The following is a 13,243-nucleotide window of genomic DNA, read 5'->3' as shown; positions in this document are numbered from 1 at the left end:
ACACGGGCGCTCAGACTGCAGCCAATCTGTACAACCAGAGCTGCAGCGTAGTTCTATGACTGACCACAGGGTGGCAGCAGCACACCTGTTTTCTATGTGACAGCTCAGCAGCCCAGTCACGTCTGCAGCCGCTTAGCGCCATCTTGTGGTCACACACAGAACTGACTCTTAACGCCTTAACTTTTCATTAGGAGTTTGGGAACCGCGGGCTCTTTAAACAATTATTATTACCAGCTTCATTTTTTGCATTTATCAAATTCGGCACAAAATTAGCACGTGACCCTGACCCCCCCCCAGTGCTACAATGTAACCAATGAAATATCAAGGATCAAAAGATTCTGAGAAATTCTATAGGAGGGAATGGATGGTTCTGGCGGTCAGCGGCGGTGGCACACTGTGGGGTCCTTATGTGCCCCCACACATCATGTCAGCTCAGTCACTTACGGGATTGTATATAATAATCTCACTGTAATAAGGGGCACCGCTGCCAACCAGGGCGAGTCCCTGCACCTTCTGGGGGGCGACGTACCCTGAACACCTCGACCGCCCGCAGCTCTCTGCTCTTTACTCTCAACGAGGGAATTTTACTAAGCAAAATTATGATTTATTTTCATCATTCTCGTATGACTGCAGCAGCGGACGCCGTCCGGGGGCCGGATGTGAGGAGCGAACGAGACAGAAACAATCAGCAAACGAGAGCAAAAGATGAAACTTTATGTTTCCTTCAATCAAGAAAATCATTATAAAATCATCTGTAATTCATTAAAGACAAAGCAGATAAGACGGAGGCACGAGGCGCCCGACACCTCACAGAGCGAATACGGCACGAGGCGCCCGACACCTCACAGAGCGAATACGGCACGAGGCACCCGACACCTCACAGAGCGAATACGGCACGAGGCGCCCGACACCTCACAGAGCGAATATGGCACCCGACACCTCACAGAGCGAATACGGCACGAGGCGCCCGACACCTCACAGAGCGAATATGGCACCCGACACCTCACAGAGCGAATACGGCACGAGGCGCCCGACACCTCACAGAGCGAATATGGCACCCGACACAGAGCGAATACAGCAGGAGGCGCCCGACACCCCACAGAGCGAATACGGCACGAGGCACCCGACACCTCACAGAGCGAATACGGCACGAGGCGCCCGACACCTCACAGAGCGAATACGGCACGAGGCGCCCGACACCTCACAGAGCGAATACGGCACGAGGCACCCGACACCTCACAGAGCGAATACGGCACGAGGCACCCGACACCTCACAGAGCGAATACGGCACGAGGCGCCCGACACCTCACAGAGCGAATACGGCACGAGGCGCCCGACACCTCACAGAGCGAATACGGCACGAGGCGCCCGACACCTCACAGAGCGAATACGGCACGAGGCACCCGACACCTCACAGAGCGAATACGGCACGAGGCGCCCGACACCTCACAGAGCGAATATGGCACCCGACACCCCACAGAGCGAATACGGCACGAGGCACCCGACACCTCACAGAGCGAATACGGCATGAGGCGCCCGACACCTCACAGAGCGAATACGGCACGAGACGCCCGACACCCCACAGAGCGAATACGGCACGAGGCGCCCGACACCTCACAGAGCGAATACGGCACGCGGCGCCCGACACCTCACAGAGCGAATACGGCACGAGGCGCCCGACACCTCACAGAGCGAATACGGCACGAGGCGCCCGACACCTCACAGAGTGAATACGGCACGAGGCGCCCGACACCTCACAGAGTGAATACGGCACGTGGGTACGGTGAGGCACCAGACACCTCACATCTTATACAGCACCTGGGTACTATTCTGCCCGCTCCGAGAGGCACGAGGCGCTCACAGACTGTGCAGCATCACTGGTGCCAGCTGAGTGGTGGCATCTTCTATTATGGCATTAGCGGCAGTCAGGCACCATCACCATGATTGAGGCCTACGATGCACCAACCTCGCACCTCAATGATATCACCAGCACACCGGGCGGCACATGGCACGCAGCTTCAGTATAATGGTCGGCCACCTGAGATGACGGAGGCGCGAGGCACCTGATGCCTCAGGGGTATTTAACGTCTAATGAACACTCAGCATCTGGTACATACTGGTTCTATATACCCCGATAATAGGCGTCATTGACAAGATGGAGGCGCGAGGCACCGCACCCGACATTTACATAGTCTCACCCACTAAACAGATTATATGTTCAGTTCATACAGGGACGGCTGATCTGACGGAGGCACGTCTCACCTCCCAGTAAATAGTTAATATTTGGTATATGCACACAGAGGCGTGAGGCACCGTAGATCTGTCAGCACTCGGGTATGTGGCTTCAGGCAGCATTTGGTGACACCGGCAGACAAGGAGAGGAATGCTGGGAAACTGGTGGAGCAGAATGTTGTGCAGCCAGTGATGCTCCTGTCCCAAAACAGGACGGACCAGCTGCTCGTTAACCCCTGCAGTACAGGAACTGCACCACTGAGAGACACCAGACAATGAAGGGACACAGGGGGATATGGCGGCTTAGTCTGCGAGCCCCTCCTCCTCCCAGCAAACAATAGATGGAGTCATCAGCCAACACTGCTCTGTGGTACTACAACTCTCAGCATGCCCGATAGCCACAGCTTAGTGGTGTTGTACATAATTGTGGAGTTTTGGCTGCTGTCCCAGATGCGGCAGTGATCTGGATCCTCCAGCCGCCGCAATGCAAGAAAGCGGAAAAGACACAAGAAAATAATTTACGTTTAACAAATTTACTTCTTTTCCCAGAAGAAGCCAAGATGGCGGCTCCGGGCATCGTCATGGGGCACTTGGCATAATAAGCATCCGTGGCCTCCGCGGCAGTAATCCCTGAGTGTGGAGAGGTTTGGTCATTGTCCGGACATTGGCCCTTCAGAGGCGGGCATAAGACTGGCACAGTGTGTGGTCCCTGATGTCCCCCCAGCCGCCGTTCTTCATGGGTGGGGGGTTGCGCACGTCTTGCTGCCGGCTGGTTACAGTCATGCTCTTTGGGAAGAGGTGGCCGCTCAGTTCCCGCACTTTTGCCCGCAGAGACTGGGAGGCGGCGTCGATATTGGAGCAGGGCCCGGAGCGCCCGCACATGCCGCCTTCCTCGGCCTTGGTGGGGAGCGTCAGCACTCGTGGCAGGCGGGCAGAGAGCACCTTGAGCGGGTGTGCCAGGCAGGCGGCAGAGACGTGCTGTAAGCTCCAGTCCCAGTTGTAGTCATCGTAGGTGCAGAACTCTGCCAGGCAGCCCATCAGCTGGTAGTACGTCCCTCGTGGCACGGTGATGGCAGAGCGGTGCCGCGAGGCTACAAAGCTGCTCAGCTCCATCTGCTGCGGCTCCGGGGTGGGCTCCGGGACACTGATGCCCCCCAGGCTCAGCATGTGGCAGCCTTCCTCCTGGCATTGTTTCTGCATGAGTCGCAGGACGTGGAGCCAGTCCGGGAGCAGGTAGTTGCCCTCCTCTAGGAACAGGACGTGCTCACTGTGCCCGCTCAGCTCCCGCACCCGCTCCCAGGTGAAGTGCAGCTTCCACCACCAGTGGTGCTTGTCTTGGGTGAAGACGGCCTCCCGGTAATGCCCGTGGCTGTCCGGGTATTCAGCGTTGGTGCAGCCCTTCAGCAGGGCAGACTCCTTGGGCATATCCCGCGGGCAGTCGGCTGGGTCACTGCCAGGAAACTCAAACGGGTAGAAGCTCAGACTGTACGGGAAGTAGACAGGCAGCACGCGGCAAAAGTCTATGGACCTCATGGCGTCGGTGGCCTCTGGGCACGGCTGCTCCATGCTCAGCACCAGCAGGAGGCGGCCAGTGGCACCCGGCCCAGCGCTCTGCAGAGATTCAGCCAGTAACCGCAGCCTGGACCCACTGCCCGGCCCCCCGCGGACCTGCACGACCACCACCAGCTCCGGCCGACCAGGAAACAGTTCTGCGTTGAGGACCGGCTGGCGCAGGTTGTTGCGGTACGCTGCCAGTTTCATCTGCAGTGGAGAGCCCCGCGGCAGCCGGAAACCGGACGGGTCACTCTTCTCACCGGACAGCAGCTCTGTGGGGAGAGGGTCATCTAGACGGGAGGACGTGAGCAGCAGCCAGGTGCCGAATGCCATCCCCAGGAGCAGCAGCAGGGCGGCGATCTTCTTCTTGTGCAGTGTCAGCCGCATGGCAAGAGTCGGGCACCAACGGGGGAGGGGACGGGACTGAGAGCTCCGCCAACAAATGCGCCCCTGTCCTGCCTCAGCCGAGCCACATCCCCTGCGACAGCACCGTGCCTGCAGCCCCCAATATACACCCCCTATACCCCGCTATATACCCCCTGTATATACACTGTGCCTGCAGCCCCCAATATACACCCCTTGTACCCCGCTATATACACCGTGCCTGCAGCCCCCCACTATACAGGCCTTGTACCCCACTATATACACCGTGCCTGCAGCCCCCAATATACACCCCCTGTACCCTGCTATATACTCCCTGTATATACACCCCCTGTATATACACCGTGCCTGCAGCCCCCAATATACACCCCCTGTACCCTGCTATATACTCCTTGTATATACACCGTGCCTGCAGCCCCCAATATACACCCCCTGTACCCCACTATATACACCTTGTATATACACCGTGCCTGCAGCTCCCAATATACACCCCCTGTACCCCACTATATACACCTTGTATATACACCGTGCCTGCAGCCCCCAATATACACCCCCTGTACCCCACTATATATACACCTTGTATATACACCCTGACTGCAGCCCCCAATATACAGCCCCTGTACCCCACTATATTCCCACCTTACCCTGCTATACACCCCAGTATAGACACGGTGTCTGCAGCCCCCAATAGATACACCCTGTAAATACCCCGTGCTGTTCTATATACCCCCAGCCCCCCGTACACACACAGCCATACACCATGTACTTCACAGCCCCTCACCCTCCGCTCAGTCGCCCCTTCCTGCTATCAGTTCCTGCCCCGGTTACCCCGTCTCCCCCGTGGCCGCAGCCCCTCAGTCTCCGCCGCCCGCGGCTCCTCCGTCCTCCAGATACCGAACACCTGAACTGACTTTTCGGACTTTACCCGTACACGGGCTGCGTGACGTCACGTCCTGACCACCAATCACACAGCACTGACGACGCACTGAGCGGCGGGGACCGCCCACAGGGGAGTGTCCAGATCAAACTTTCCACCAATAAGGAGCGAGGGGAATGCAGGGTCGGCCATGTTTACTAATGGCAGCGCTGCCAGCACTTCAGCCAGTTCCTTGTTACACGTCAGAGAATAAGGAGTTAATGGGGGGGTGTTAACATAAGTGTAAGGCCACGTTCACACGCTCAGTATTTGGTCAGCATTTATCATCAGTATTTGTAAGCCCAAACCAGTAGTGGGAGATAAATGCATAATTGATGACATGTTTCTATTATACTTTTCCTCTGTTCCTTGTTTTGGCTGCAAATACTGATGGTAAAATACTGGCCGAATACTGAATGTGTGAACGTGGCCTAAGGCACAGCCTGTACACAGAAGTAAAGTTTGCATAGTTTTTCTACTCCTTGTATTGTCTCACAAAAGTTGTAAATAAGTCGCAGTTCACTTTATGTTTGTGATGGCAAAGTCGCTCACGACTGATCCGCAGGCAGCGGAGAGACCAAGCGTCACGTCTGCAGCCGGACGGCACACGAGTCACACAGCAACGACTGAAACCATCGGAGGAACCTGTCTGTGCGACTACGCGAGCCGGAAAAAAAAGACAAGTAGCAGAATAGTCGCAGCTCCGCGTCACTGAAGTCTACGGCCAACGAGTCGCCTCTGACCGGCGATAAAAACCAACCAACACACTGGAACCGCGGAGTCTGCGCTGCAGGAGGCCGCAACGTCACACCATAGCGAATCATCAGGCGCAACGGCACCGGCGGATCAGCAGCACCTGATGGACGACAGCGCCCCCCGGAAAAGGCAGCGCCATAGAAATCCTCCATAAAGAGGTGGTGGTGAGCGCAGCGGGGGTCTGCTCACCGAGGAGGGCGGCGGGGCGCAGGGGGGGGGGGTCTGCTCACCGAGGAGGGCGGCGGGGCGCAGCGGGGTCTGCTCACCGAGGAGGGCGGAGGGGCGCAGTGGGGGTCTGCTCACCGAGGAGGACAGAGGGGCGCAGCGGGGGTCTGCTCACCGAGGAGGGCGGCGGGGCGCAGCTGGGTCTGCTCACCGAGGAGGGCGGCGGGGCACAGCGGGGGGTCTGCTCACAGAGGAGGACGGCGGGGTGCAGCGGGGTCTGCTCACCAAGGAGGGCGGCGGGGTGCAGCGGGGGTCTGCTCTCCGAGGAGGGCGGCGGGGTGCAGTGGGGGTCTGCTCACCGAGGAGGGTGGCGGGGCGTAGCGGGGTCTGCTCACCGAGGAGGGCAGCGGGGGTCTGCTCTCCGAGGAGGGCGGCGGGGTGCAGCGGGGGTCTGCTCACCGAGGAGGGTGGCGGGGCCCAGTAGGGGTCTGCTCACCGAGGAGGGCTGCGGGGCGCAGCGGGGTCTGCTCACCGAGGAGGGCGGCGGGGCGCAGAGGGGTCTACTCACCGAGGAGGGCGGCGGGGCGCAGAGGGGTCTACTCACCGAGGAGGGCGGCGGGGTGCAGCGGGGTCTGCTGAATGAGGACGGTGGGGTGCAGCGGGGTCTGCTCACCGAGAACCGCGGGGTCTGCTCACCGAGGAGGACGGCGGGGAGCAGCGGGGGTCTGCTCACCGAGGAGGGCGGCGGGGAGCAGCGGGGGTCTGCTCACCGAGGAGGGCGGCGGGGAGCAGCGGGGGTCTGCTCACCGAGGAGGGCGGCGGGGAGCAGCGGGGGTCTGCTCACCGAGGAGGGCGGCGGGGCGCAGCGGGGGTCTGCTCACCAAGGAGGGCGGGGGGGCACAGTGGGTGTCTGCTTACCAAGGAGGGCTGTGCAGACACCGGGAATCAGCGGCCCGGTGACAGCGCAGGGACCATGGGAAAAAGGAATGGGTATCTGACAACAGGAGGGATGATAGTGTCCTGCAAGTCACCAGCACTACTACACTCATCATTGCCATAACCTCCATTATCAGAGGAAACATGATGCTCCACAGCCCCCACCGGCCACATAACATTATAGTCCTGCTCACCAGGAACTACAGCCCTGACCCTCATCACTATCACCCTCATCTTCAGGTTTGGGGCCGACCAGACATGAAGCGCTGAGCAGCTGTGACACATCCTCGTTAATGATGGGAGTGATAGGTAATTAGAGTGTCAGCTCCTGTGTAATGGCGGACTCTGTGGATTATGACATTTTATATCCAATTGGACCAGAACTCTCCAAATCCTGGAAACTGGATTCCACAATGTGAATGAGACCCAATGATCGGCGCCTTCAGGAGGTCACTACCCATCTTTCCTGGTGCCCTGAACGGCCCATCTGTCAGTGCACTTATCAATATGTCCGCTGCTCCTCTCGTCCGATGCTGGTTCTGGAGATCCGTCTGCTGCAGTGAGTCTTAAAGGCAATGCTCCCTGGGAGAAATATGTAAATGAGCTGCATCTTCTTCTGGGCCGGAGCTCATTAGCATCTCCTCGTCTTAACCCAGAACCGAGCATCAGACATTGAGAATGTGGGCGATGACATTTGCGGGGGGCTCCACCGGCGCCCCCGCTCTCCATGTCACACACCTCCGGAAGGCTCATCTCACCGCACTACGTGTCGGACCCCTCCCCAATAAATGGCCCCAGCCTGACACCAGGGGAAGCGTCACCCTGTGTCATTACACGTTTATGTGCCGTGACCTCATTAATAAGCCTATAAACACCGGGTGTGAGGCCGGAGGCGGCTGCTCACCCGCCGCACAGGGCGACGCCGCCGCACAGGATGCAGGACCGTTCCTTTAATCCACGGACCCGGTGCCGAAATATCAGAGCTCATGGGAAGATTTATAGGACGATCACAAACCCCACAGCTTAGCGCAGCCCTAACCACCACAATGGAGCCGAGCTGTAATACCGAACAAGACCACGGACAGGAGTGGCGCTATTTCTGAAAGAAAACAGCCGTGTCTGTCTAATCACCGACAAACGCTTTACGAGACCTCATACGTGGAGAACGCCGCAGCTCTGGGCATCACATTATGGGGGGTCTGGTGCCGGCGCTGATGACAAAGCGTGAGCATCCGGGCAGGTGCAGACACGACGTCGTCAGCACCACTCCACCCTCAATACAGAAGTGCGCGGCTCTGGACAGCCCCTCTAAGTCTCGTGACCAGGCTCCAGGAGCGGCGTCCGCTGCGGGGCAGGACAGGCTGGCGGGGGGGCAGGACAGGCTGGCGGGGGGCTCCTCGCTGAGGAAGTTCTCGGATTATTTTATCTGCTCAGTAATTTCCTTCCTTATTTGAAGGTTTCTTTGAAAATTCAGCAAAATGTTGTAACGTTTCAGTAAAGTGAAACCAATTTGTACAAAGGTTTCATTCAGCGTCACCCCCCCCCCCATCAGAGCACATGAAAGGAGATCAGCCATGAGGAGTTCTGCTCTGGAGGTGAAGTATTTCCTGCTGAATGAATCTGAGAAAAGTGCTCCAGTGTCCAGAGGTACCAAAAATATTTAGTATCCGAGCTTCTGGTGGAGCAGGAATGACCGGGCCCCCGGTGGTACGTGTGATATCCTGGCCGCCCGGTGGTCTGCGCGATGCTCCGTCCCCTGGTGGTACATGTGATATCCTGGCCCCCGGTGGTCTGCACGATGCCCCGTCCCCTGGTGGTACATGTGATATCCTGGCCCCCCGGTGGTCTGTGCAATGCCCCGTCCCCTGGTGGTACATGTGATATCCTGGCCCCCGGTGGTCTGCACGATGCCCCGTCCCCTGGTGGTACGTGTGATATCCTGGCCCCCGGTGGTCTGCGCGATGCCCCGTCCCCTGGTGGTACATGTGATATCCTGGCCCCCGGTGGTCTGCACGATGCCCCGTCCCCTGGTGGTACATGTGATATCCTGGCCCCCCGGTGGTCTGCGCGATGCCCCGTCCCCTGGTGGTACATGTGAAATCCTGGCCCCCGGTGGTCTGCACGATGCCCCGTCCCCTGGTGGTACATGCGATATCCTGGCCCCCCGGTGGTCTGCACGATGCCCCGTCCCCTGGTGGTACATGCGATATCCTGGCCCCCCGGTGGTCTGCGCGATGCCCCGTCCCCTGGTGGTACATGCGATATCCTGGCCCCCCGGTGGTCTGCGCGATGCCCCGTCCCCTGGTGGTACGTGTGATATCCTGGCCCCCCGGTGGTCTGCGCGATGCCCCGTCCCCTGGTGGTACGTGTGATATCCTGGCCGCCCGGTGGTCTGCGCGATGCCCCGTCCCCTGGTGGTACGTGTGATATCCTGGCCGCCCGGTGGTCTGCGCGATGCCCCGTCCCCTGGTGGTACGTGTGATATCCTGGCCGCCCGGTGGTCTGCGCGATGCCCCGTCCCCTGGTGGTACGTGTGATATCCTGGCCGCCCGGTGGTCTGCGCGATGCCCCGTCCCCTGGTGGTACGTGTGATATCCAGCCCCTGGTGGTCCGTAGTACACGCGATGCCCAGACCACTGGTGGTACGTGTGATATCCAGCCCCTGGTGGTCCGTAGTACACGCGATGCCCAGACCACTGGTGGTACGTGTGATATCCAGCCCCTGGTGGTCCGTAGTACACGCGATGTCCGGGCCACTGGTGGTACGTGTGATATCCGGCCCCTAGTGGTCCGTAGTACACGCGATGCCCGGGCCACTGGTGGTATGTGTGATATCCAGCCCCTGGTGGTCCGTAGTACACGCGATGCCCAGACCACTGGTGGTACGTGTGATATCCAGCCCCTGGTGGTCCGTAGTACACGCGATGTCCGGGCCACTGGTGGTACGTGTGATATCCGGCCCCTAGTGGTCCGTAGTACACGCGATGCCCCGTCCCCTGGTGGTACGTGTGATATCCAGCCCCTGGTGGTCCGTAGTACACGCGATGCCCAGACCACTGGTGGTACGTGTGATATCCAGCCCCTGGTGGTCCGTAGTACACGCGATGCCCAGACCACTGGTGGTACGTGTGATATCCAGCCCCTGGTGGTCCGTAGTACACGCGATGCCCAGGCCACTGCTGGTACGTGTGATATCCAGCCCCTGGTGGTGCGTAGTACACGCGATGCCCGGGCCACTGGTGGTATGTGTGATATCCAGCCCCTGGTGGTCCGTAGTACACGCGATGCCCAGACCACTGCTGGTACGTGTGATATCCAGCCCCTGGTGGTCCGTAGTACACGCGATGCCCGGGCCACTGGTGGTACGTGTGATATCCAGCCCCTGGTGGTCCGTAGTACACGCGATGCCCGGGCCACTGGTGGTACGTGTGATATCCAGCCCCTGGTGGTCCGTGGTTTACTGAACACTTGATTTCTTGGCGGTGGCAGCACAATGGCTGACCTTTCTCTGCTCGCCATTTCGTCCCTTTATTGTTCCTTTTGCCCCCCATTTCCAGATACAGTTTTGGGGCAATGCTCTGACCGCTGGAGCTGGAAGTCTCTGCGGTTCCACTGATCCGCGCTTTCACCCCCGCCGGGGTCTGGTGTGTGGCGGCAGGTGCAGATTTGTATTGCGATGTGTGCAGCACAGACGGGGTTAATCATGGACCCACATAACCAGTCCAACAAGATGATTGACGCTGGGGTATGTGGGCACTGAGGCCTCCAGCTCGGGTGAGGTGTCTCAGGGGTGCGGATGCTGTCACTGACCGGGGTGGGGGATGGGGGGACGGGAACAGTCGGCTGTACAGTATGTCACTGCGATAAACCTGGCATAGAGGGGCTTCACGGGACCCCAGATGATCACACCCACAACTGAGCAGCACAAAGCAACACAGAGGAAGGAAGACGCAGATTCAATCGGTGCGTCCTCCGGTGTGACATTCTGGATTTAGCATTGTATAAAGAGGTGCATGTCACTGCAATGAAGCAGAGGAGAAGTGTAAAGCAGGGTGGAGAGTCTAAGCTCCTGCTGATATGTACAGTGCTGGCCAAAAGTATTGGCACCCCTGCAATTCTGTCAGATAATACTCAGTTTCTTCCTGAAAATGATTGAAATCACAAATTCTTTGGTCTTATTATCTTCATTTAATTTGTCTTCAATGAAAAAAACGCAAAAAGAATTGTCCTAAAGCCAAATTGGATATAATTCCACACCAAACCTAAAAAAGGGGGTGGACAAAAGTATTGGCACCCTTTGAAAAATCCTGTGCTGCTTCTGTAATTGGTGTAATTAACAGCACCTGTAACTTACCTGTGGCACCTAACAGGTGTTGGCAATAACTAAATCACACTTGCAGCCAGTTAACATGGATTAAAGTTGACTCAACCTCTGTCCTGTGTCCTTGTGTGCACCACATTGAGCATGGAGAAAAGAAAGAAGACCAAAGAACTGTCTGAGGACTTGAGAAACCAAATTGTGAGGAAGCATGAGCAATCTCAAGGCTACAAGTCCATCTCCAAAGACCTGAATGTTCCTGTGTCTTCCGTGCGCAGTGTCATCAAGAAGTGTAAAGCCCATGGCACTGTGGCTAACCTCCCTAGATGTGGACGGAAAAGAAAAATTGACGAGAGATTTCAACGCAAGATTGTGCGGATGGTGGATAAAGAACCTCGACTAACATCCAAACAAGTTCAAGCTGCCCTGCAGTCCGAGGGTACAACAGTGTCAACCCGTACTATCCGTCGGCGTCTGAATGAAAAGGGACTGTATGGTAGGATACCCAGGAAGACCCCGCTTCTTACCCCGAGACATAAAACAGCTAGGCTGGAGTTTGCCAAAACTTACCTGAGAAAGCCTAAAACGTTTTGGAAGAATGTTCTCTGGTCAGATGAGACAAAAGTAGATGGGAAAAAGCATCAACATAGAGTGTGCAGGAAAAAAAAGAGGCATTCAAAGAAAAGAACACGGTCCCTACAGTCAAACATGGTGGAGGTTCCCTGATGTTTTGGGGTTGCTTTGCTGCCTCTGGCACTGGACTGCTTGACCGTGTGCATGGCATTATGAAGTCTGAAGACTACCAACAAATTTTGCAGCATAATGTAGGGCCCAGTGTGAGAAAGCTGGGTCTCCCTCAGAGGTCATGGGTCTTCCAGCAGGACAATGACCCAAAACACACTTCCAAAAGCACTATAAAATGGTTTGAGAGAAAGCACTGGAGACGTCTAAGGTGGCCAGCAATGAGTCCAGACCTGAATCCCATAGAACACCTGTGGAGAGATCTCACAATGGCAGATTGGAGAAGGCACCCTTCAAATATCAGGGACCTGGAGCAGTTTGCCAAAGAAGAATAGTCTACAATTCCAGCAGAGCATTGTAAGAAACTCATTGATGGTTACCGGAAGCGGTTGTTCGCAGTTATTTTGGCTAAAGGTTGTGCAACCAAGTATTAGGCTGAGGGTGCCAATACTTTTGTCCGGCCCTTTTTTGGAGTTTTGTGTGAAATGATCAATGATTTGATTTTTGCTTCATTCTCTTTTGTGTTTTTTCCTTGCAAACAAATTAAATGAAGAGAATAATACCAAAGAATTTGTGATTGCAAAAGTATTATCTGACAGAATTGCAGGGGTGCCAATACTTTTGGCCAGCACTGTAGGTGCAGCCCCTGATGTGTATGAAGAGATTAAATAGAGACTAGGAATCAGCCTCAGGCGCAATCCCGGCGACCAGGGACCCAGGCAGAGCGGGGTCGGGGCAGTCCCGGCGACCAGGGACCCAGGCAGAGCGGGGTCGGGGCAGTCCCGGCGACCAGGGACCCAGGCAGAGCGGGGTCGGGGCAGTCCCGGCGACCAGGGACCCAGGCAGAGCGGGGTCGGGGCAGTCCCGCCGACCAGGGACCTGGCGACCAGTGACCCGGGCAGAGTGGGGTCGGGGCAGTTCCGGCGGCCAGGGACCCGGGCAGTTTCAGCGACCAGGGACCCAGGCAGAGCGGGGGCGGGGCAGTCCCAGCAACCCAGGCAGAGCGGGGGCGGGGCAGTCCCAGCAACCAGGGACCCAGGCAGAGCGGGGGCGGGACAGTCCCGGCGACCAGGGACCCAGGCAGAGCGGGGGCGGGACAGTCCCGGCGACCAGGGACCCAGGCAGAGCGGGGGCGGGACAGTCCCGGCGACCAGGGACCCAGCGGGGCGGTGAGGACACTGAACAGTGATCCCACAGAGCAGGGCTGATGCAGACATGATAATTGAAGACCCCCACACTGCAAC

At 57.6% G+C, this 13,243-nt stretch overlaps 1 protein-coding gene across 1 annotated transcript; it reads right to left on the bottom strand.

The window, feature by feature from the left end:
- Positions 1–694: 694 nt before the first annotated feature.
- LOC141257288 (alpha-1,6-mannosyl-glycoprotein 2-beta-N-acetylglucosaminyltransferase-like) lies at positions 695–5,140 on the bottom strand. Its single transcript, XM_073671685.1, has 2 exons — positions 842–5,140; positions 695–806 (listed from the first exon to the last, which is right to left on the bottom strand). Exon 1 carries the CDS (start codon positions 4,171–4,173, stop codon positions 2,905–2,907), a length of 1,269 nt encoding a protein of 422 aa, XP_073527786.1. The 5' UTR covers positions 4,174–5,140; the 3' UTR covers positions 695–806; positions 842–2,904.
- Positions 5,141–13,243: the final 8,103 nt, after the last annotated feature.

Source organism: Phyllobates terribilis, unplaced genomic scaffold (assembly GCF_046119375.1).
Source record: "Phyllobates terribilis strain yellow unplaced genomic scaffold, ASM4611937v1 Scaffold_3__8_contigs__length_932513732, whole genome shotgun sequence".
NCBI classification, from domain to species: Eukaryota; Metazoa; Chordata; class Amphibia; order Anura; family Dendrobatidae; genus Phyllobates; species Phyllobates terribilis.
This window is presented reverse-complemented; position numbering and strand designations above follow the sequence as displayed.